Source organism: Carassius gibelio, chromosome B2 (assembly GCF_023724105.1).
Source record: "Carassius gibelio isolate Cgi1373 ecotype wild population from Czech Republic chromosome B2, carGib1.2-hapl.c, whole genome shotgun sequence".
Taxonomy (NCBI): Eukaryota; Metazoa; Chordata; class Actinopteri; order Cypriniformes; family Cyprinidae; genus Carassius; species Carassius gibelio.
The window spans coordinates 24,757,151-24,782,816 of record NC_068397.1 but is presented as its reverse complement, the minus strand read 5'-3'; the positions used below and the strand labels follow the sequence as shown (position 1 = coordinate 24,782,816).

Genomic DNA, 25,666 nt, shown 5'->3' with positions numbered 1-25,666 from the left:
ACAATATATGAGGACATGATGGAGACAAGTAAATGTACTGCATAACACTCATGATAACCCAAAAATCAGCATCAGGTTTTGAAAAACCTGTGTTTTGATGCCATATTGCTATTGAACCAAACAATGCACTTTAACTATAAATCATGTCACATCGAAATCAAAGTAGCATTGGTGTAATATTAGTATTGTATCAGGGTTGTCTAATATCTGTACTTGTTCTGTCTGTTTCCCAGAGTGCAGCAGCAGCCCCCAGCCCCGTGATGGGCAACATGCCCCCCAACGATGGCATGCCAGGTGGACCCATGCCCCCTGGTTTCTTTCAGGTAAGCACAGCTGGTTTCATTCTTTTCCTTACCTTCTTTTCCATTCATCACCATGTCACACCTGCTCCACATTCGTTCATTCATTCATTCATTCACTCTCTCTCTTGTTCTGTGTGCGCGTGGGCTGCTGGTGGGTCTGTCTGTGGCTGTGGGCAGCTTGACAGCAGCCTGGAGCTCTGCTGTCGGTGTAAGATCATTCTGAACTTCTGTCTTTTCCAAACAGTATTATTCCTCACCAGTAAGATGGAGGCTCAGAGCATTGAGTGATAGTGGAAAGTAGCTGTATCACACTTCCCATCTCAAGTTATTGAGATCCCAATAGTTACCAAACAGCTAATATCTGGAGTTTTGATGTTTGGGTTATTCGGCTCCCATAATGAATCAATGGAAACAGTTGCTGCTGATTACCAATTAACTGTTACAAAACATTTAACTGTTGCTCTAAGAGAGAGAAAAAAATGAATGAATGGGATTTTCACTCTTCATGTGCTTCTGAATGACTTTGTGCCTCTTTAAAATCTATTGTTGTATTTCTTTCTTCCTTGCTAAGCTTTCTCCTCTTTCTTTCTCATACCTCTATCCATCTGCTTGCAGCTTTCTTCATTCCATAATGCAGGCCGTGTTGTGTTCATGAAGGTGTTTATACTTGTGAAATGCGATGTGGACATTTACAATTTTCTCTCTCTGATCAGTTTCTTTAGCCATTTTAAGTGGAAACGGATCGGTCTTCTTTATCAGGAATGTCTATACAGCAACGTTGAAGTTAAACTACATTTCATTTGTTCAGATGAAAATGAGAGTGATGCTCTCCTGTGGAAATATTGCTGCCGTTAAGCTATGGCGTTGCTTTGCAGTTGCTAAGGAGTTCTGAGTGTTTTTATTGGTTGCTAGGTGGTTACTTGTTGGCACATGTCAAAATAAGCCAAGTCTTTATGATATTCTGTTACATATGGTCCCTCCCTTCATTCTCATTTATCTGCTCGTTTCATTGTCCGCCAGATTAAATATACTTCTCAAGCCACTTGAGTTTTCTTTTTTTTCTTTTTATATATATATATATATATTATTTAATGGGTTGGGCTGATTTTGACTCATACATCAATGGTGAATGGTGATTTATCTTATTGTTATGTTAAGTTTTCCTTTGCTGTCATCTTCTAACCTAAAGTTTATCTTTAAAAACATTAATAATAATCTTTAGCAAATCTCAAAATGAAAATGAATTTTCACACTGTACATTACAATGTTTTGTTGCTTAAAAAGAACAAACATTAGCATTTATTTATGCTTTTATTAAGACATGTTTTTATTTATAGCTTATTTGACAAAATATTGTATATATTTGTATAGAATTTTTGTAGAATTTTAATATTAGCCATTCATATGCTATCGGCCTTAAGATGAAAATAATGAACAACTTATTGGTGACAGCCAGTGTTTGAATATTGGTGCATGGCTAATTATTAGTGGCTCTCTAATCTTCATTATGAGCACTGGTAATGGTGATATTAATTATAAAGTGCCCAGACATCAGTTTTTCATCAAAATTTCCTCTACTTGTCAAGAGCTTTTTTTATTTCCAGTTCTGTGTGTTTACATGAAACCTCACCACCGCTTGCATACATGCACAGACACACGTAGCCTCATAATTAAACATGCTTGTACACATCCACAGCCCTTCCCATGATGCAGCGGTGGTGGAGTGTTTTCTCAGTGATGGACAGGTCTGGCATTTGGCAGTGTTAGTGATAAGGCAGAGCCGAGGGAGGAGACGCTGTCTGGAATCTCCGCTGTATGGGAAGGGATTGGTTGGGAGAGAAATAATGGGGTAAAGGTTTGAGGAGAAGGAGGGAGAGATGCGGAGGAGATCTTTTGGAGAAGCAGAGGAGTGCTATTTATATCAGCTCGGCGCTGAGGGAGAGAGAGAGAAGAGGTGTGAGGTGTTCTGGCGTGTTTGAGTGTGTGTGTGTGTGTGTGTGTGTGATTGCTGCACCTGAGATTAGTTTCTACCACATCATTGAGAGACCAAGACTGTGTGGGTTTTGGTTCATTCATCTGTTTAAGAGAGATGAACAATGTAGAAATGTTAGTTCATACTGCTGATAAATTTTTAACCATATTTTTTAGTTATTTACCATTTTTAAAGTAAAATGGTGTGTACAATGTAAATTTGAAGTCTATAAGTATTAAAAATGCTTTCAAGCTTTTTTGATTTATTGAACATTCAGTCAAAATCTTTGTTTTCAAAGAACTGTATACTTTTACTTAGCAGGAATTAAATTCAGCTGAAGACATTTTATAATGTTAGAAACTATTTTTTCAAATAAATGCTTTCAACTGGAAAAAAAGCAGCTGTTTTTAACATTGATAAAAATAAATGTTTCTTGAGCACCTAATCCGCATATTAGCATGATTTCTGAAGGATCATGTGATACTGAAATCTTTAGTAATTGTGGCTGAAAATTCAGCTTTGAAATTGCTTTTTTTTTCTGTTTCAAAAACATTAAACTCTTTCTTTTTTTCAAGAACAACTTGTGGTATCGTCTGCTTCCAATATCTTTCTAATCACACCAGTCAGGATAATAGAAAAATTTTGATATTTGCCAATATGGTCAACAAACCCCTGCTTTTACTGTATATGAAGTCAGATGTAGTGGAAGTGAATGGGTGTTAGTGAAGGACCAAGATTATTTAGCAGAGAAAGGCAGACGGCAAGCAGCAGAGTGAGCGCTACCAATGCTGTGTGTGATGAGGTGTAATGAACAGTCATGACCTCGCTGCTACTGTGAGTTAAAGAGGCCTTGAGCATCCCTAGACCCTCTAATCCTTCCCTCGACCCACTCTGAGCCAGGGAAAACACACACTCTCTCTCTTTCTCATACACACACACACACATGCTCAGGTATTCCTGTTGTTTCAGAGCATGGTTTCTGGGACAGTCAGTGAAGCAGCTCTGATGCCAGACCCCGCAGTGATCCTCTCTCACAGGGAGGTCAGAGACAGGTCATGGCTGAATCTGAAAGAAAAATCTCCCAAAAACCAGCTCATAAAGTCTTTACCTAATCTGTAAGTGTTTATCGGTGCACATAATTCATGCATGTGTTTATAAACAGGCTGCTAGTATCACTAAATATTGTCCCATGCATTTAAATCGACCTAGCAATGCTTAAGGGGTTAGTCCACCCCAAAATTAAAAAAATAATAATAAATATTTACTCACCCGAATGTCATTCCAAACCTGTACGACTTACTTTTCTTCTGAGGAACAGAAGTTTTCATTCATGTTGACTTCCGTAAAAGATATTTTGAAGAATGTTGCAAACCAAACAGTTTGAAGTTTCATTGACATCTACAAGAAGATATTTTGAAGAATGTTGGTAACCAACCTTTTCAGTTTCTATTAACTTCTATAAGTAGAGATTTTGAAGAATGTTGGTAACCAAACAGTTTCAAGTCCTATTGACTTCTATAAGAAGATATTTTGAAAAATGTTGATAACCAACATTGACTTTGTTAGGAAGATATTTGAAAGAATGTTGCTAGCCAAACATTTTCAGGTCCCATTGACATCTATAAAAAGATATTCTGAAGAATGTTGATGACTTTTATACAGAGATTTTTTAAGATTAGATATTTTAAAGAACGTTGGTAACCAAACAATTTTGGTTCCCATTGACTTCTATAAGAAGATAAATTGAGGAATGTTAGTAATTAACACTTTCTCTTCCCATTAACTTCTATAAGTAGATATTGTAAATAATTTTGGTAACCAAATGGTTTTGGTACACATTGACCTTAAGAAGATACTTTGAAGATAAGAATACATTTTGAAGAATGTTGGTAACCAAATAGTTTCAGGTTCCCAGTGACCTCCATTGTGTGGACAAAAATGAGAAAGGAAGTCAATGGGGCCCGAAGAAGTTTAGTTACCAACATTCCTCAAAATATCTTCTTTTGTATTCTGCAAAAGAAGGTAAGTCGTAAAGATTTGTATCGACATGAAGATAAGTAAATGATGACAGAATTTTCAATTTTGAAAGCATTATTCCTTTTAATTATTTAGCATATTGTGTGCCCTTTGGCCACTTTTATTCATACAGACAGTAGAGAAAAAATACATCTTTACTGAAAAAAGTGGCCAGCTGCATTTGTGTATCAGAGGATCTTTACTAACTGCTGTAGGCCACTTGTCAGACTCTGACTGTGCTGTATCTCTTTCAGTTGTGTTATTTTTGTTGGCGTGGGTGGGTCAGTGTTGCACCCTGGGCAGATGTGTTGTTCTGCAGCTGCGGTCTGTGTGGCAGTTCTCATCATCAGCGAGGAGATTTCCGGTCGTGCTGGATGGATGGTTTCCTCAGCTGCTCTGGAACCAGCGGGAGAGCTTGTCTGGGGTCTGAGCTCTGGCCAAAGGTCAAGAGGCGTTAATAAGTGCGGGTCACGGCCACATACACCGACTCGACGGGGGCGCTGAAAAAACTACTGGAACAGCCTCTTCTGCTGCCTCCCTCACAAGATTTTCTTCTTCTTTTGTTTAGTCACTGAACTTCAGAGACGATCAATATGTTTAGCATGGAAATGTATGCATGTGTTTACTATATAGTCAAACAGTGAAGACGTTCACAATTAAATATTGTTGCACTTCTGTTGCTTTGTTACCACTGCCTCCGAGTGGTCGAGAAGAACTATTGCAGCTGTCTTGCGGCGGTCATTCAGTGTGTATGAATACTGTCAAACTAACTGCCCCTTTAGGATCTGAGAATGGAGATTGAAGGGCTCTCTATTGATAGCCATGCCAGTAAGTGGCAGGTTATTATCTTCTCAAAGGTGTTGGAAGTGATTTTTATATATCGCTGTTTTGAGATCTTTCCCCAATGAGGCAGAAACTGCAGTGTGACCGTGATTGGATGAACACTTCTGTAGGGACACTAATATAGATGCACAGGATCCATAATCCTGTATGTTTCGCATTCAAGCTTGTTGTGCAGGGAGGGAGAGGAGCAAAGATCCTTTGTTTGTTAGTTATTAGTCATATAGTCTCATGTTCCTTACAGAACCATTTAGGACTCAAGCTCAATGGCCTGTTGATCATTAATGAACACTAATGGAAGCTCTGTGCAGAAGTTATATGGAGTAAAGGGTTTAATGGGTTTAATGTGACACATTTCGTGGAAATATTTCTGCAGCACGTAATGTACACGATCAGCGATGCCTTCTAAACTAATTTGACTTGTTTTGAAGAAAATGTGTGTGGCGTTTGCTCACGCAAAATTTGTCATCATAGTACAAGGGCGTTTGCTAAAAAGATATGAGTGGGTGCATTTTTTGTTTTTCTTTATAAAAACTTCTGTACATTTTTTTTTGTAAACCTAATGCAGTCTTTTATTTGATTTAGTAGTATTGTTCAATATTGAATTTTGCATTCTCATTCTCCTTAATTTTATATTTTACACATTTTTATCTAATAAATAAACACCTTAAATGTAACCTCTAGCAAGTCTCAAAATGAATATACATTTTTCAAAATATTTTTTTACCATCTATATTAAAACATTTAGAGTAAAATATATCAGAAAATAATGATCTAGTTATCAGTGTTTAGAAATTAGTACATCCATATTTGTAGTGGTTCGGATTTTCGGTTATGATTGTTCAATGTCCCTCGGTGCTGTTGAGCTTGTATGGTCGGTATTATAACTTTTTTAGCCTAAAATATGAATTTGCAAACTCACTTTTTAATCTTAAACACTGAAGTTAATCTGTGGAATTTTGCCATGGTTTGTGGAGAACTTTCTGCTTGCATTAACAGTTATTTGATTCTCATAAAACTATTCGATTATTCATTGAACTCCACACACTAGCTTTGGATTTCCTCAGCAGTATTTAGTACCTAGCGAATGAGAGTGAGTGAGTTTTTGTCGTGTGTGTTTGTGCAAGGGCTTCGGCAGCAGCAGGCCTCACTGGAAGGCCGTCTGTGCTTCTCTCATCTCCCTCTTCTCTCTTAAAGGGGCCTCCCGGCTCGCAGCCGTCACCACACGCACAGCCACCCCCACACAATACCAGCAACCCCATGATGGGACCACACGGCCAGGTAAGACACACAGCAACCCTCACACACACATACACACCGTGTCCTTGCTCGCACACTCCGTACACATACAGTCACACTTGCACACATGAAAACTGTTTGTGACACTGGCTGCAACTCATTTGAACAAGAAGAACGATGTGAAGAATGACATGGTTATTTATAATTCCTCTTTCTTTACACAGACATAGAAACAGATCCCTAGAACTAGTTGCAGAGTTTTACCTGACCATCCTATGGACTTTAATCATGGATGATTCCATATTTAGAGGGATATTTCAGTCCAAAATTAAAGTTTTGTAACATTATTGCCTTTACTGTTATTATTAATTATTAATATGCATTCATGTCTTTACTCTCGCCCTTTTTTGAGCTTGAAAGCTTGGTTCCCCATTCATTAAAATTGTATGGAAAGGAGCAGCCAGCACAGTATTAAGAATATCTCCTTTTGTGAAGCACAGAAAAAGAAAGTCATAGAGGTTTGTAATGTTAATGATGATGAAAGAAAAATTATTTATATATATAATTTATAATTCAATAGGTTGTACTCTTGTGTCTCTCATTTAGCCAAATCTGGAAAACATATGGTAGTGAAAATTACATTAAGACTGATGGCCTTGTGTTCTTTGGGCGTACGCCCTAAGGTCCATCCCTCCTTTGTCTTCTCTTTCTTTTTTCTTTCTTCCTCCCTCTGTTTTCTCTATCCTGGGAGTGTGAAGTATCCTGTATACGTCGACTCCCTGCGAATAGGATAAATAATTCAGTCTCCTCCTTGTTCTTGGAGATGGCCCTCACCCCACCCCCCATCAATAGCACATTAATATTGTAGAGCCTCCCGCCACACAGCGCCCTCACAAACACACACTGACTGTGCAGAAACCAAAACGATGTGCGTTCACAAAACACAGCGAAGCCTACACATATCAACTCGCAAAGGCACTTCCGCTTCCTTTCCCCAGGAAAAAGCACACATGCTGCATATTAGAGTGCTATGGTTGTACAACATCTTCCTACAATGGTAAAAACACTACAATTAGCTGTAAAAACACATGCACACACACACACACACACACACACACCCATATGGTCTATCCCTCATCCGTTCATTGCCAACATGTTGCAACAGAGCCCTAAAAGTTGGCGAGAGTCTCTCGGGGAGCTTCCCACAGGCCTTGACCACAGAAGTGGCATCGGGTTTCGTCTCTAGACACGCAGCCACACGGCTCTAATGGTTTGTATGTCAGGACGCAGGCACGGTACTGCCCTCGTTTGGGATGTTGTGGTCACTTTCCTTCCTGACCAGACTTTCACTTGAGAAGCGTCTAAGTGCAGCCGCTCGAGGTCTGACTTTCCTGATGCTCTCCTGTGTGTTCGTCGAAACACCACAAGAGTAGTGTATGTGTGTGCATTTTTAAAAGGCGGAATGGGAGCAGTCTGTGTTGACGGACAGATAGGAGAGATGTCAAATGTATATATTTGATCTCGTTTTGCTTTGGCTTCTGCTCTCCGTGCATCTGTCTGTCCATTCCATCTGCTATAGCCTGGCCTGCTGCACTCATTCATTCTGGTCTTTACAATGCTCTCGCTTTCTTCTTAAATTGGGCAACATGTTGCTAATGAAGTCTTTTTTTCTCTTCTTCTTCTTATTTTAGCCTTTTATGTCTCCACGGTACCCTGGTGGACCCCGGCCATCTCTTCGCATGCCAAATCAGGTAGAGGGAACATCATACTGTCATGTTGAAATTGCATACAAATAGTTCTTCCATTTTTACACACTCTTAAAGGGATAGTACACCCCAAAATTTACATTTTGTCACCATTTGCTCACATTATGTTGTTTCAAACTTGTATGAGTTTCTTTCTTATATTGAATGTAAAAGAAGATATTTAGCATTCCCCATTGACTTCTATAGTATTACTTCCTATTTCATTCTGCTATGGATGTTTTGTTCTTCAAAATTCTTTAAAATATCTTCTGTTTTCAACATTAGAAAGAAACGTACACAGGTTTGGAACGAATTTTAATAAAGTTCAAAGAATTTCATTTCTGATAAATTTTTTGTTGTTGTTGTTGTTATGCATGGCTCTAAAATATTTTATTTGCTAGAAACTGAGATTTGAGTGACGTTCATACATGCCTATGATGCCTCAAAATGCTAATCTAAAATAATTTTATTTGCAAATCATGTGTTGTATGTGTGTAAACAGATTTTCTTTTGCATTCTATTTACATTTATTGTATTCATTATAAATGTAAATCATTTCTGACTGTTACATCAAAGCCAGCTTGTGATATTTCTTGTCTCTGGTGTTCTAATATAATTGCGTTGTTATCACCAAAGTAATAAAGCAATACTTGATATTATTTGTAAAGATTTTCAAGGCATGTTGTGTAAAAGGTTATGGAATTAATATTTTCATACCAATGGACTTCCACTGAAAATAAAGGACAAAAGGAATTTGTTCCATTGCTCCGTTTGTTTCCATTTGTTCCTCATCTCCATTGTAAACATGATGCGCATTTTCAATAAAACACATCCCATGTATTTCTCTGACCTTCTTTCATTTATGTCTTCCTCAGCCTCCTGTAGGAGTTCCAGGATCACAACCGCTCCTGCCAAACAGTTTGGACCCAACCAGACCACAAGGTAACATCTCGGTCCAAAACTTCATAACAAATGATGAATGACGCAGTATCGGCTGTGTAATAACTCTTATCTAATATTTTTATAGGACATCCTAATATGGGCGGTCCGATGAGAATGAATCCTCCCAGGGGGATGGGAGGCATGGGCCCTCAGGTAGACACATATTCTTGCCCGTTTTCTACTTGTTTATCCTCTGGTGGTCACCCCAAGTCACGTGTCACAGGACTGGAACCCTGTTACTCCTCTTAAGTCACCTGTGCTGAAAGCAGAGTTCTCCCTGCTTCTCTATCTCTCTCTCTGTCCTTCTCGTTCTTGGCAAGCGAGGTGCAGCACAAATCGGCAGCTGGTGCAGCATCTGTTCGACAAATTGGGTAGATCGCAGAACAAAAGCTCGGGTTAGAAAGAAGCAGCCTCAGGCCTGAAAGCCTCTGTCACACTTTGCCCTCCACCCACAGGCAGCCAGACAGGTGGCCCGCCGTCTGCCTGAGCAGAACTTCGTTAGCATAGTGTCAACCGCATCCCAACCTGTTTGGTTGGATCCCCACCGCTGCGGACAACAGTGGATGAAGGGCAGGGATTCCTGCAGTGTGTAGTTGCTGCATTTTCAGCCCCACAGCAGAACAAAAAAAACTTGAAGGAATAATTCACCCCAAAATTAAATATATTTTGAAGAAAAAAAAACAAGAAAAAAAAACAGTTGTTGGTCCCCATCGACTTACTATGGAAATATTGTGGAAGTCAATGGGAACCACCAACTGTTTGATTACCACCATTTTTCTAAATATCTTCTTTTATGTTCAACATAAGAAAGCAACTCATAAAGGTTTGGAATGACATGAGGGTGAGTAAATGATAACAGAATTTCCATTTTTGGGTGCACTATCCCTAGCACAAAATAATGCCAAGACGACACATCTTTTCAATTCAATGTGCAATTATTTATTTGTTTATTTTAATACATTTATTATTATTATATATTTGTAAAAAATTTTTACGTTTATATATTTAATACATATATATATATATATATATATATATATATATATATATATATATATATATATATATATATATATATATATATATATATATATAATAGTTTGCATATATATCTGTGTGTGTGTGTTTTAATAATTGTAATAAATTGATTTGTATATAATTATTACATATACCATTATAATATTTTGAAAAGGTTAGGTTCATTTTAATTTAAAAAAAATTGTTGTAATCCATATATTAGTAAATAATAGAATTATTATATATGCAATTGTAATTAGAATTTTATCAAATTAAGTAATTGATTTATTTATAAGCACAGTGATAAAGGTTTATACTGGATTCCAGATTTGAATGGTCCCATTAAAAACAATTGTTGAAATGTTTGTGTTTTCTTTGTCTGTTGTAGAACTATGGTGGTATGAGGCCTCCTCCCAACTCTCTAGGTGGTCCAGGCATGCCCGGAATGAACATGTGAGTCCTTCAACATGAAAACACTCCCTTTCCCCATGTGTTTAATCCTGTTAAATCATGTTTGGTAACTTCCTTCTGTCTCTTTTCTGTATTTCTATCTTTTCTGGCTCTCCCTTCACCTTACAGGGGTCCTGGAGGACGTGGCCCGTGGCCAAACCCAAATGCTAACTCGGTACGTTCATACACACACTGTTTTCTGCATGTAGCTTTGTGGCTGCAGACAAAATTGGTAGACCATACAAACTTATGATACAGTTGCACCATGATACAGAAATAGTTTCAGATTATATATGAAAGATTATCATATTCATAGTATTATTAAGTGGTGTAGTTTCACTGTCATCCAAGTAAACGTATTATTCTTTTGTTTGGGTCGACAGATAGCATACTCCTCCTCGTCTCCAGGCAACTACGTGGTGAGTACCAAACTTTAGTTTGCTTTCTGCAGTATATATTAATTGTCTTAATGCATGAAAAACAGAAACAATTTCAAAACTATCTGCATAATATTTCATCAACTTGCCCTAAAACCACTTTCATTTTTGATGATGGGTCATGCAGTGTATTGGTTAATGTTAACAAATAGCTATTTCAGCATTATTTTAAGCTACTCTTAAAGGAAATAAAGTCCTTTCCAAAATATTGACTGTAGTTTAACGCTGTAATGTTATTTCATTCATGGATCAGAGGTTATGGTAACATGCTCTCAAGGGTGGACTTGACTTTCAGCATCAGTGTCCCAATCAAAAACCTCCTCAAAAGTGTGTGCCAGGCATGTTTTTTTTTAGCTTTTTGCCTCGTCGTCTTTAGCTCAGAGTAAAACTGCAAAATTTAGTCTTTCCTTTTAGAAACTAAAAGCATAACTAAGCAGATATTAAAGTTTCTAAATGTATTGATTTTACTTGAGCAATTACTATCCTGCTTAGTTTTGCCGCTAGCATTGCCTCTCTTAAAAGTAAAATATCTGCACATTAGTCAAAGCAGCTTAATGGCTCCCCTGAGCCTGGTGTGTCTTTGTTTAAAAACTGCTCCTCTGGTAGTTCTCTGATAGTACGGCAGGTACTCTTACACACTGAGAAGCTAAGCACGGGTTTGTGTGCGTGTTTCCTCCCTCAGGGTCCTCCAGGAGGAGGCGGTCCACCAGGAACTCCCATAATGCCAAGCCCAGGAGGTATGGTAGATCTGTTCTGTCACTTCCCCTTTTGCATAGCATTCACACACTCGCTCTCACCTCGCCTCTATAATCGGCACAGCCGGAAACAGTTCGTGTCTCTCCAGGAAAGAAAGATGCTCAGCACTTCACAAACACCCTATTTAACACCCTCCTCCCTCCTTCCCTACCCAGCAGCCAATATCACTGCAAGGTTACCTGCATTTCCTCTGGCAGGAAAACAAAACATGTGATCAGCTCCACCCCTCCCACTTTGTTAATGTAATTCCAGTCGGCATGCATGTGTTTGTGATTATAGGTGTGAGAGGTGTCTCCCTCTCTCTCGCTCTCACGCTCACACAAGCCATAAATCATTAAAGAAACACATTCATTATGGTGATTAATCTCGTCCAGCCGTGTTCTGTATTGATCCAGTGTGCTGCTAAAGCATTGGTCATCCATATATGCCTGGTCTCTTATTTTTGGTGAAGTTGTACTGGTCTTAGAAGCAAACTTTCTGCTCTCTTGTCATCTAGACTCTACAAACTCCAGTGAAAATATCTACACGATGATGAACCCTATTGGACCAGGAGGAAACAGACCCAATGTATGTATTACCCCCATCTAGATATACATTTACTAGAGCAGTTATACTACCATTCAAAAGTTTAGGGACGGTAAGAATTTTTTTTTTTTTTTTTTTACTGTTGCTAATTTGGTGCTCAAGAAACATTTCTTGTTAATCTCAATGGTTGGTTGTTAGTTGTGGTGGTTCATTTTTTTTTTTCTGTGGAAACATCATTCATTGATTAATACAAAATAACAGCATTTTGTGTAAAATGTAAACCTTATGTAACATTACATTTGCTTTTACCTTCCATACTTGATTCTTATTCTCATTTAGCAGCTAAATATTTGTGCATCATGATTCCTAAACCGTAGAATTGATCGTTGTTTGATTGCCTTCATACTGTAGCTATGCTAGTTTCTTGTGTGCTAGTGCTCACATCACTCAATGGTTACTTTCTTCTTACATAATACTACAGTTTGAACTCAAATCAATATTTAATGTCCATTTATTTATTTATTTGCTTGAGTAGTAATGTAATAAGCTTTATAATGTACAGTCATTCAGTCATTATCGCAAAATAAACCCCTTCAGTGTGATTAAAGACCTGTCTGGATTTATTTGTAATAATAATCGCCTTCCTGTTCATTGCGCTTTATTTATAATAATCCTAAATGTCATATTATGATCATTGTTTTCATAAAAATGCAGACATGCTTTTAGTGAAAACAAAGGGGACATGCTCATCCTATTCAAATGAATGTTTATATCTTAGAAGAAACCTTATGTTACTCAGGGCACTGGATGTGGGATGGTTGGTTGAATTGGGCTTGTTTCTCTGTGTTTCTCAGTTCCCCATGGGTCCCGGTCCAGATGGGCCAATGGGCGGCATGGGTGGCATGGAACCCCATCATATGAACGGATCGTTAGGTAAGCTTGAAGACTGCACTGTTATTCAAAATAATACAGATATCTCAAAAGGTGTTTATTTAATAATATTAATCTATACCTTATTTATGTATTTATTTCAGGCTCGGGTGACATGGATGGGCTGCCAAAGGTAAAGAAGGTTTTTAGGGCCGTGTTGCATTAGTGCAGTCATATCTGACTATAATGTCATATAGTCTATAACACGCTCACGTCCATTATTTGAACATTTTGGTAGGAGTAAAATTTACAAAATGCATTTACACGTGTCCAGTTTCGTCTGTAATGCAGCCCAGACCAACTCCTGAAGTGGTTTGAGTGAATGGATTTATAGCTGTCTCCAATGCATTTGGAGGGTTTTTACACCTGGTCTTTTCACGATCGAATAGCTATCCGATCAGACAAAATGCATGAGGTGACCAGGTGTAAACAGCCCCTTAGATTGCGAATTGTGTTTTTTTTCCTATGCTGTTTTCACATCTCAACCTGAACTGTTCTTTTGCTTCAGAACTCCCCCAACAACATGGCAGGGATGAACAACCAACCGGGCACACCGCGGGATGATGGAGAAATGGGAGGGAACTTCCTTAACCCATTCCAAAGTGAAAGTGTGAGTAGATTCTGACCCAAACCCAGAGACCTGCCACTTTCCTCACCTGCCAGTCATATACAGTACGGTCCAAAAGTTTGGAGTCGGTCAAGATTTAAAAAAATTATTAAAAAAAGTTAAATTAGTACTTTTATTCAGCAAATATATTTCTCAAAAGTAACAGTAAAAACATAGTTAGAATTTTTTTTCTCCACAGCATCACAACAGTTTTTAACATTTAGAATGTCCACCAAATCTGCATATTAGAATGGTTTCTAAAGGATCACATGACACTACTCATGAAGACTGGAGTAATTGCTGTTTTAAAGTCAGATATGCCATTACAGGAATTAATTACATTTTAAAATACATCAAATATAGAAGTTATTTTAAATTGCTACAAAACTAAATAATATTTATATTTGTATTGTTTTATTGTAAGATCAAATAAACAGCCTTAGTGAGCAGGAAAAAGAACAAGAAACATAGAATCAAAGACATTTTAAAATCTTACCGACCCCAAACTTTTGACCATTAGTGTAGCTCCGCCCAGCAGGCACTCAGAAGGCCACACCCACTGACCATGTTACTTACAGAACAGAAATTCAAATAAAAAAAAATAAAAATAATAATAATAATTAAAATGATTTGATTTGTAAGTGTTATTGATTCAGTCCAGGAGTGAGTGCTGGTAATGGCTTTTGTTATAAAAGACCAGCAGTTTCCTGGACAGACACTTTCCAAGTTTTCTGTCCTTTGGTTACTGCTTTGTCGACAAAATCATGCATTTTCTTGCTGTATTTTGGGACGGTGATGACATTTTGTATTTGCTCTGTGTAGAGTTCTCATGATCTCACCGCCGCTATATATCCCCCCTCTCCTTTGTCTCTTTCCAGTATTCACCCAACATGACGATGAGTGTGTGATTTCTTCTCGTTTTGTTTTATTTGGGCTTTTATTTTTGGTTTTGTTTTCAAACCCCCTATGACCGTCCCCATTCCTTTTTTAAAACCCCGTCCCCTCTTCACGTCGATCAACCCCTGGCACCCTCTGCCCACGGAACTCTGGCTTTTTCTGCACAGCCTTCTGGGATGCCCCATGAGAACAGGACTCACATGAAAGTGGCCCATCCCAGCTTGTGCAAAATGGCCACCGGCAACAGGAAACAGTCCCAGAGCCACAGGAAGAGCTTGTTGACTGACTCTCCCTGCCTCCCGGACTTCCTCTCTGGTTCTGGACACTAACGGGGTTGAACACACACAGGAAGGCAGGTGTGTGTTTGAGAAGACACACACTTCACCAGGCTACTTTATGAACACACTCCACTTTTTTGATTCATTTTTTTTTTTTTTCTCGAATGGATGCAGTCATTTTTACAGTAGAAAATATCTGCACCTTTTTCCTCCATTTCATTGTGTGACTGCAAGAGGAAACTCTTCACGATGGATTCGGCAGTGAACGTTTTCATTATTCTGTGTATGTATTGTATTATTCTCAATTGTTGATTTTATTTTTATTAATATTGTAATGATGGTTACTGCTTAGGTTTGAATCTTTTTTTGAAAGGGGCACATTATATTTAAACCACAAATTTCGACAGAAAAAAGCACACCTCCATTATGCACAATAACGGTGTCGTGACTTTTGCAGGAAGTCTACACTACGTTTTGTGTTTGCTGTGAAAACTTACCTCCCGCAGATTAAAAGGGTAGCCGTACCTTTTCTTCTAGTACACATCTATATACAGGAAATGTAGTATAGTTGTCCCTGTTGAGTGAACATCTGAGGCCATGAGGCTCGAGGCCCAAACCAGCAGCGACTTTAACCTCCTCAGACCAGCCTGTGCATCCAACAACACTTTTTGGAGTCTCAATCCATCTGTAGAGAGGATGTGATGTCATACCAGAGCCGGAAACATCCGGTTATACAACTTAACTTGACTCAAACACATGACAGATGTCTGCTCACCTTGATTCACAACTTATTTATTTGTTGTTTTCGTTCATGAATTGGTTTATCGTGCACACGTTTCGCATGCGACCCGTCAGGACTTATGTACACATGTAAATATTCCAGTCTAAGATACCTCCTGAAGATTCGTATCATTCTGTCCCTCACCAGAGACCCTCATGCTTTCCTTCTGCATGAATCTGAACAGGGTGTCTCTAGTCACGTGACATTACAGATGAGGATCCTGTTGGCTCGGTGCTCATCATGCTGGAGATTTTTTGGGGTGCAGGAATAGAGCCCTCCTCCTCAAACAACTTTTGTTAAGTATGTGTTCTGTATAATGTCTCATCATCTTCAAAACCGTGAGATGTCAGCCACATCCAAGGCTTATTTTTCTGAGCTTATGAGATGAGGGGATAGTAATAGGACTTCCAGGGACTACTGAATGAGGGATACATGAACTAAATGTGCTCACCGCCTGTCTGTTTCATAATATTAACATGCATTTTCTCATTTCGAATTTTCTCTCTGTCTTTTAAAGGGATAGTCCATCCAAAAAAATGCATTTACTTGCATTTTTCTCATTCCAAAACTGTGGCTTTCTAACTAAAGAGTTTTGATTTGCCATTGACTTGCATTGTCATTTTTGTTTATATAATGAAAGCCAATGGGACATTTTTGGTTACCAACATTTTTCAAAATATTTTTTTTAAGAAGGTGCTTTAATATATCTTGTTAGAGAAGAATTTTGAAGAATGTTAGTAAATAAATTGGTTTGGGTGTCATTGATTTCAATTATAATTTTTGGCCATACTGTCTAAGTGAATGAAAACTGTTTAGGTACAAGTTCTTCAAAATATTCTTATTTTTTTTGATGTTTTAATCTATCTTGTTACAGAAGGTAGTTTGAAGAATGTTGGTAACAAAACTGTTTCAGTTCCTATAATTTTTGTTCATTCACTCAATGGAAAGTGAAACTTTTTTTTTTTTTGGAAGAACAATGTTGAGAACTACACTTTTTCATTCTACATTGACTTCAATTTTATAAAATTCACACAATGGAAGTGAATAGGAACTAAAATTTTCAAAACATCTTTTTGAAGTTAATTTCAATCCGTCTTTTTAAAGATTTTTTGAAGAATGTTGATAACTAAAAAGTTTTGGCCTCCATTAACTCATTTTTGACCATGCAATGGAAGTCAATGGGACTATTTGGTTATCCTAAAGTATCTTCTTTTATTTTCCGCTGAAAGTCACACAGGTTTGGAATGACGTGAGTGATTTTTGGGTGGCCCTATCCCTTGAAACAAAATGTGTTTTTGGAAGTAGGTCTCTCAGTGAAATAGATATTAGGGATCAGAAGGAACCAGTAAATATCAGATGCTAAAATCCTCCTGCTGATTACATCCACACACATTAATCACACAGCACCTGTTTTTAAGTTCTCCACAGCTTGATGACACGATGTACACAGAGAAACACACATTTATACAGCGTCTATCTTATATTATTACTTTGTTTGTTTGTAAATACTGTAAAATGCATTTTGATATCATTGACATCTTTTGATATTTCCGTCACTACCAATGAACACTGAGATCTTGGGGGTAAAAAAAAAAAAATTGTAAAGGAAGAACCCATGTTTGTAGTTAAAGAGTCGCCATCCTCTGTCTTTGACTCTGTACAGATGTACTAAATCATGCAAATGTAAAGTTTTGTCAGCCTCTACTTAGTAAACAACATCTGAGCGCTCATGTTTTAGGAGAAGAGGAAGGTAAGAGGTGTCTGAAGCGGTACCGTTCGCTCCTTGTAGACTAGACACTCACAGGAGGGAGGTATGTGGAGGGTGAAAGCCTCACGATCTGTTCTCTCTCGGGCTTGTCCTCACTTTGCACTTTCCATTCAGCAGCCCACCTTTTAACACATTGTGTGGACATACATGAACACAGGACTTGTCTCTTTATGTGCAAAAGGGACCACAAACATCGCTAACTTTACTATGAAGGATTTTTATCTGTTTAAATTAAAAAAAACAGAAAAAAAAAAAACTTGTTCGGAGTAGGGATTAAAAAAAAAAAGGTTATCAAATGAAGGGAAGTGTCCTTTGAGATAGTGTTTTATAGGCTGCGCTCTCTTCCTCTCAGCCAGTCCTCTGTATGTAAACCACTCACGTCGTTGGCCATCTCTGTAATTCTATTGTGACGCTGTACGATACTGCAACATTAGCGAGGAGACGAGTTGCTGAGGGGCTTCAGATGTGGAAAAGAAAAAAAAAAAATCCTCCACCGTTGTTCTTTCTGATAATTGAGAAGCAGTATTGTGTATAAAGCAGTCTGTCTCCGGGGTTTGCTTTGTATTTTTATGTTTAGGGTAGTTCGGATCCTTGTCTTAGGGACTCTTTCTGTCTTGTGTAGTACCTAAATTAAGATGTTCTTTGTATGTTTCTTTATATTGTAAAGTTTCTTTTAGATTTAAAAGTTGCTTATTAAAAAAGGATGGAAAAAGTGTTTCAATAATGTATTTTTTTCTCTCTGGTTTCTTTTTTTCATGGAGTTGTTGCTTATTTTTTTGCTTGTCCCTTCGTTGTAGATACAAATTTAAGACTAATAAAATAACATAACCCCTTTTACCAAGACTTTCTGCTCTCCCAGCTCTTAATTTATTATTAAAACAGTTTATTTTGAAATGTGTGTGTTTTTTTATGTGTCCTGTTCACTTCACCTGCTTTTGTAAACTACCATTTATTAGTTTATTAAAGTCTCTTATGCTCACGTTTCACTGCATTTAGTTGATCATTAAAACATTTATATTGAGAAGTATTATTAAAATGGCTAACAGCTATATAATCTAATGTATTTTAAAAAGTCATTTATCCTAATGATGGCAAAGTTGTCAGCAACATTTCTGCAGTATTCAGTGTCACATGATCCTTTAGAAATCATTTCAATAGGCTTATTTATTTATTTATTGCTCAAGTTCATATTGTTATCAATGTTGAAAACTGGTGCTGCTTAATATTTTTGTGGAAATATAGATTTTTGTCATGATCATTTGAAGAATAGTAATTTCAAAAGAATGTTTGTTTGATAAAATAAATACTTTAAATGTCTTTGCCGTCAGTTTTTATCAATTTAATGCATCTTTTTTGGAAAAAAAATAAATAAAAATACCCCTTTCGAACAGTTCTGTACATCTGCAGTTAATGGGACTTTTTTTTTTTTTGTTCTCAGTCAACTTACAGGTATGTACATGCTCAACTTACACGGATTATAACCATTTTAAACTAAAATGTTTTTTTTTTTTTTTTTCTCGGTTCCAGTTAGCATTTTATTACTGAAAATATCTGTGAATTAATTCATTCAGACTTTAACATTGTTACAAATGTAAACATTGTTAAAAACTTAATTCAAATAAATTGACCTTTCGCTCATGGTTTCTTCAAAAATAATTACACCGCAAAGCCATTTTTCAACATAATAAAAATAAATTATTCTTGAGCAGCAAATCAGCTTTGTATCACATGAATACATTTTCAAATAAATTTCAAAAAGCTATTTTAAATTATACAAAAAAAAAAAATCTTTATTACATTTTGATCAAATAAATGCAGTAAAGGAGTAAAAGAAGCTTGTTTTTAGAAATCATGATTCAATCATAAATCATATTCAAAGATTTTGACCAGGATCCTTGTGCGTTTATGGCAAACAGTGTGATGGTGTGCATGTTCTGAGGATATTTAACCGGCTGTGCTGGTGAGGTCTCCTCTGTCAGAGGTTTCTAGTTTCATCCTCTCTCTTGTCCCTTGAGAACTCAGTGTACGGCACCAACATCAATCTCTCTGGCAGGAAGTGCCCCTCTCGTGTTGCTGGAGAGCAGAGTACGGCTGTTATAAATCGCCACTGCTGTTCTCCTAGGAAAGAGTGTGAATATTAATTAATGCGGTGAAACAGTGACCCTTGGGCTGCAATTAATTTCAATTGAGGGGTTCCAGCAAGAACTCATACAAACAGCATTAATGCTATCAATTCTCCAAGGTTGTGATGTCCCTGAGGTATAGAAATATTCCAACTGCCAGATTATACATGATCCTCGTGATGAAAAAGAAAGTGCTGATTGAAATGTTCCCTTCATGAAGATTTGCCAGTGTCAGGTGTATACTGTAAAACACACTGCAGTGGCTCACAATTAATTATTAAAAAGCGCTTTGAATTCATCCCTCAGATGTCCATGAGCATCATGTTTAAAGTGGACTACACAAGGGCACAATATTTGTTCACAGCCATTTTACAGGAATGTTCATTATCTCCTAAATGACCTTTTGTAATTTAGGGGAGAATAAAAGCTTCAGCCTTCAGGAAGCAGACATGCGGTTTGAAAGAGGCTGTGACACTTCGCACTGTTAACTAAAAAGACATTATTTCAAACAGTTTGTTTGTTTAGATTTTTTATTCATATGGCTCACCCACATTAATTAATAGGCCTACAGGATATTGATATTATGGACCATGTCTTTAATCTTTTTATTGCATATCTTTTGGTGGCATTGGCTCATTCACAGGCAACAGTGACATTAGTGAATGAAATTTTCAAGGTTTTTATATTTTATTTTTTCTCAAATGTAATTATATCTGGTTAAGGCTGAAGTCTAATTTATTACCATGGGGGCTTTACCAATTTTAAAGGACACAATTTTAAATATTCCCTCTGATATTCAGAATAGTGGTCAACAAATACAGGGTTTTTCTTTGGTCAATATTAAATTAGCCTACTACATCCAATCTTAAACCTGCACTTATGGTTTACTGTCACAGAAGGTAAGGATTTTGTATATCTGTACATTAATTGGTAAGTAAGTATTTGTGAAGCGTTTCCGAGTTGCATTGTAAAACACACAATATAATTTAAATAAATAGATAAATAAATAAAAAAAACAAAGAAATTAAGCATCTCATTAAAAACGTAGCCTCCATAGTGAAAACATAGCAAACTGTTTTTTTTTTTTTTTAATGAAGTACAAATTAATGTCAGTTTCGAGTGGTTTATTTTAAGTAACTTAACTTTTTCCCTGATATCTCAATTTTTACCGAAGCAGAAAACCATCTAACTTCTAATCAAAGAGTTTTGACATTTACACGAAAGATGATGTCACCCAGAAGACGTGGTTTATCCTCCGTACCGCGGGGAGGCGCAGTGTGCAAGAGCGTACTTCTGTTCGGGGTCAAAGGTTAGTTCACCATCCTCGTGTTGTCAGTGCTGTGAGGCTGTGAATAAACCAAGTAAGATTATACTTTCTCATATAATAACATTAATTTTAGTGAATTAATTCTCGACAGATTTACCACATATTACTCTTGTTGTGGGTATACGCAAATGTTAACGTCATTTAATGGTGTTGTTGGTAACATGCGGTGTAACAGACATCAGTAACATAGTTACAGTAAATACAGATTTTTCAGTTAAACGGTACAATTATACAAATCTTTGTTTTCGGTGTAAGAGGTTTGCTATAGTTTTGACAAGTGTGTATGCATTTTATCCTTTATTTTTGCTGTAGATTTTAGTTAAACAACTATAAAGCTTTTCTGTGCTGTTATTTCACTGTTTATTAATTACATAATTTTGGACAAACAGTATTTCGATGTATTTTTTTTCATGACGTTTCCATGTACGTTACCAAAATAAATTCACATCAGACATGGATAATCCCATTCAAACACACAATAGTGCAGACAAACATATGAACTAGTGTGAATGGTACAGAGCAATTTTTTTTTTTTGCTAAATAATATAAAATTACACAGACAAACCCTAAACTTTCACAACAGTATGTTAAATGTCTTAATAATTATCCAATGCAGAAATAAGTAATTACAAATAACGTTTTTTATTCTCACAACCTTGTATGTGGGTTTATACAGCCATCTGTTGTCTATACAACATAGGTCATATGTGACCCTGGATCACAAAACCAGTCGTAAGAGTACATTTTTGGAATCTGAATTATAAAATAAGCTTTCCATTGATGTATGGTTTGTTAGGATAGGACAGTATTTGTCTGAGATACACCTATTTGAAAATCAAATCTGGAATCTGGAATATAAAAAATTAAATATTGAGAAAATCGCCTTTAAAGCTGCCCAAATGAAGTTCTTAGCAGTGTGTATTACTAATCAAAAATCCCTTTTTTATATATTTACAGTAGGAAATTTACAAAGTATCTTCATGGAACATGATCTTTACTTAATTTCCTAATATTTTTGGCATAAAAGATTAATCAATAATTTTGACCCATACAGTGTATTGTTGGCTATTGCTACAAATATACCCTTGTGACACAAGAATGGTTTTGTGGTTCAGGGTCATATAGGATTTGCCCCCAATTATTTGATATAAAATTTGTTTTCTCTAATATTTGCATTATTTTTTAATAGAAATGGCCAGTGCTAAATTGAATCATGAAATAAACAAATAGAAAATATGAAATTAAAAATATTATTAAACTAACACATAATAAATTAAATTCACTCAAATTTGGTCTTTGTGCAGCTTAGACTGTCAGAATCACACATGTAACCCAAATGAAAAAAATACCCTGAAAATAATTTGATCGATAATCACTGTATATTTTTCTGCAGTCATGTCGTACACGTGCATCAGCTGCCGTGTGCAGTTCTCTGATGGGGAGGTCCAACGGGCACATTATAGAACAGACTGGCACCGCTATAATCTGAAGAGAAAGGTTGCAGACATGCCTCCGGTCACTGCAGAAAACTTCGAGGAGCGAGTGCTGGCACAGCGGGCAGCGGCCGAGCAGCAGAGTCAGAGCGGCGGACACGGCTCGGCCTACTGCGCCACCTGCAACAAAAAGTTCTCCACTGACAATGCTTACAACAATCACATCCAATCCAGTAAGCACCTGGCCGCTGAGAGGAAAGCCTTGGCTGCCGCCCAGGAGACTGTCCAGAGAATGAACGAGAAGAATTTGGAGAAAGGGGCGGGGCTAGATAAAGACGCACAGAACGAAGCGCTCCAGAAAGCACTCAGGGAGCAGCAGAGACACACCCCCTCTAAAGCCACACCCTCAGAAAAACGGGTCAGAGCGCGGCCGGACAAACCGCCTCGACTGCAGTGGTTCGAGCAGCAGGCCAAGAAGATCACAGCAGAGGAGGGTGAAGAAGAAGAAGAAGAGGAGGAGGGTAAGAATGATCTACAATAAAATACAGTTTTCATTTCATTTCTTGAATTTAAAGTGACGGTTTTGGCATGATTGTGTTTACATTCAATATTGCCAATGCAACATTACAGTAAAAGTAAGAAATAACAGTAACAAAAATAGTATTAAAGTAAGTTGCTAGGTAATTAGTAAAATTAAGAATAAAAATAAAAGTACAATATAAATCATAACCAAAGATCTTTTTCTTAAAATAAATACAATAAAATACAAAGAATAAAATAGAATAAATCACTGTTGCCTTGCAGCTGCCGCTTGTGGCTTGCTCCATTTAAAAGACAGTTAATATGTATTTAGTAAAATATATTGATTTAAATAAAAACAAAATTTGAACTGAATTGAGCTGGATAATTACAATTGTCTTTTGTAGTCCTAAATGAACGTATCATCTTTGACAGGTATTGAATCAGCATTGACCTGAATTGAACTATTATCTTCTGTCGAGCTGCTTTACAGCTGAAAGTCAATTAGTTTCATAATTGATGAATTTTACAACATGTACACTGTAGTTGTCATGTTTAATAACAGGAAGTTGCTGTGAAACAGTCTGTGTTGTAAACCAATCCCATGTAAATAATTCTGAATTGAATGATTTGCTCAGAAACCGCTAATTAAGAATCTTGTTTTTTCTTTGAAGAGTGGGAGGATGTTGATGAGGATATGGATGATGATGATGATGAAGATGAGGAGGAGGAGGAGATGGAGGAGGACTCCACATCTGGGGCAGCTGCGGCCCCCGGGGTCATCCCAGTGACAGACTGTCTGTTTTGTGGACATCATTCACGCTCACTCGCCCGAAACATGACGCACATGACCAAAACACACAGCTTCTTCCTCCCTGATATTGAGTATCTGGTGGACCTGAGAGGATTTATATCATACCTAGGTAAGCCAGAGAGAGAACTGAAGTTGTCTTTCAAAGTATTAGTTATGAATTAGCTTCAATCAGTGTTTCTCTGTCTATGTCTCTGTAGGAGAGAAGGTTGGGGTTGGTAAGGTGTGCTTATGGTGTAATGAAAAAGGGAAGTCATTCTACACTACAGAAGCAGTTCAGGCACACATGACCGACAAGAGTCACTGCAAACTGTTCACAGACGGAGACGCCGCTCTGGAGTTCGCAGACTTCTATGACTTCAGGTACACAGACATTTGCTGAACCTGGTGTTTTTTTGTTGTTGTTTTTTTTAGATCACATGATTTGTAATTAAATAATGACTGCGAGCAATGCTCACAAAGATCTAATAACATTAGGTAATCATTTGAACAAACTTAAAAAAGGTAAAAATAAATCAACATTTACCTACATTATTAAATTAAAAGGTTCTGGTCTTATAATTCTTATTTTAAATATGCACAATAATAACCATTGTCCTTCTAAACATACAGGAGCAGTTATCCTGATGCTAAAGATGGAGATGATGTGGAGATGAAGGATGGTGAACTGCCTGATGAAAAGACTGTAGCGTTTGATGATGAGACGCTGGAGCTCACTTTGCCCTCAGGTACTGATGAACAGCTGTATTTACAACACATTTCTGTACAAGCATTATGTTATGTTATGATGACATTTAATTATGACATTGGCTTGATGTTTAGATTAAATATTAAGCATGCCAGGAAATATTTCCTTTTGAAGAATAATTACACTTAACTGATTCCAGCTAGGCTTTTACTCTTTACTCTCTGATTTGAGCATTTAATTCAAAATTAAAATGAATGTAAAACTAAACTTTGTTTTTGCTTTTTATTACAGGTGCAAAGATTGGCCATCGCTCCCTGATGAGGTACTATAAGCAGAGGTTTGGTGTTCAGAGGGCATTGGTTCCAGCTTATAACCAGAAGGCTGTTGGTCGAGTCCTTAAACAGTACAAAGCACTTGGATGGGCAGGAGACTTTGGTAAGTTAGATTTGTCAACCGTTATCTTTGTCTAGTGACAGTTAACTGTATTTCAGCACCATTGACTGTTTAACCCATGTCTTCTCTTGCAGGTAAAGGCTTTGTGAGCCAGCAGCAGAAGGACATGCAGTATGTGCGAAGGATGAAGTCCAAGTGGATGCTAAAGATGGGCATGAGCAATAACACCACCAAACAGACCCATTTCAGAGCACAAGTCATGTTCTAAACTAACTTGTAGCATCAGTAGATATTCAACTTTTGAGTTATTAACAGTCATCTAAAAATAATGATAGTCTTTATGTTGATTCAGCTGATTTTAGAACTGCTGTTAATGTCATGAAAAAAAGGTGGAAATTCATACATGAATGTAAAAGGAAACATTTTGCTTTAGATATCCAAATGATGTGCTTTTGCAGCTTCAAAATGAGATTGCTACATAAGGGTTTCGAAAATTGTTCATAATGACCTTGTAAGACAAAACGTATTATAATTACCTACTTCAGATTTGTAATACTTTATAAATTATCAATAAAATAAGCAATGCCTGACTCTGTTTTTCTTTCTTTCAGAAAGTAAAGATTAAAACATGTAACCCTCTCTGTGAAATCCAGAATAAAGTCTCAAAATCTTAGATAACAAACATCAAAGTTTGATTTCAACCATTAATGTTCTTTACCTTATGAAGGATGATTGTATATAGAAAACTAAATGACTTTAGCTGAGTTTTCACTGCCAGGACCACATATTGTCTGTTAAAACGTACAAACGTACACGATGCTATTGTTTTTATAATATGTGTGGTAGAAATACTAAAAAACATACAATAAT

General features: G+C 37.0%; 2 protein-coding genes across 4 annotated transcripts in view; both read left to right on the top strand.

Moving 5' to 3' along the window:
- Positions 1 to 18,345, top strand: part of zgc:110158 (uncharacterized protein LOC553590 homolog) — a 60,258-nt gene extending 41,913 nt beyond the window's left edge. The window contains exons 5-18 of one of the 2 annotated variants that reach the window (XM_052548436.1): positions 234 to 323; positions 6,328 to 6,411; positions 8,061 to 8,120; positions 8,990 to 9,056; positions 9,142 to 9,209; positions 10,462 to 10,526; positions 10,653 to 10,698; positions 10,907 to 10,942; positions 11,643 to 11,697; positions 12,213 to 12,283; positions 13,096 to 13,174; positions 13,276 to 13,304; positions 13,680 to 13,781; positions 14,657 to 18,345. In XM_052548436.1, the coding sequence (XP_052404396.1) occupies positions 234 to 323; positions 6,328 to 6,411; positions 8,061 to 8,120; positions 8,990 to 9,056; positions 9,142 to 9,209; positions 10,462 to 10,526; positions 10,653 to 10,698; positions 10,907 to 10,942; positions 11,643 to 11,697; positions 12,213 to 12,283; positions 13,096 to 13,174; positions 13,276 to 13,304; positions 13,680 to 13,781; positions 14,657 to 14,686 (882 nt within the window). In that variant the 3' untranslated portion in view covers positions 14,687 to 18,345. The remainder of the gene's footprint in view (positions 1 to 233; positions 324 to 6,327; positions 6,412 to 8,060; positions 8,121 to 8,989; positions 9,057 to 9,141; positions 9,210 to 10,461; positions 10,527 to 10,652; positions 10,699 to 10,906; positions 10,943 to 11,642; positions 11,698 to 12,212; positions 12,284 to 13,095; positions 13,175 to 13,275; positions 13,305 to 13,679; positions 13,782 to 14,656) is intronic. The other variant, XM_052548437.1, reaches the window with a different exon arrangement.
- A 2,529-nt stretch (positions 18,346 to 20,874) lies between these two features.
- znf622 (zinc finger protein 622) lies at positions 20,875 to 25,386 on the top strand. Of its 2 annotated transcripts, none has more exons than XM_052547943.1 (7): positions 20,875 to 20,986; positions 22,346 to 22,906; positions 23,579 to 23,827; positions 23,916 to 24,078; positions 24,328 to 24,443; positions 24,695 to 24,838; positions 24,931 to 25,386. In XM_052547943.1, the coding sequence occupies exons 2-7, from the start codon at positions 22,348 to 22,350 to the stop codon at positions 25,062 to 25,064; spliced, it is 1,365 nt and encodes a 454-aa protein (XP_052403903.1). In that variant the 5' UTR covers positions 20,875 to 20,986; positions 22,346 to 22,347; the 3' UTR covers positions 25,065 to 25,386. The 2 variants fall into 2 exon arrangements, with proteins under 2 accessions (XP_052403903.1, XP_052403902.1); XM_052547942.1 differs by having other exon boundaries at positions 20,915 to 20,934.
- The last annotated feature ends 280 nt before the right edge of the window (positions 25,387 to 25,666 follow it).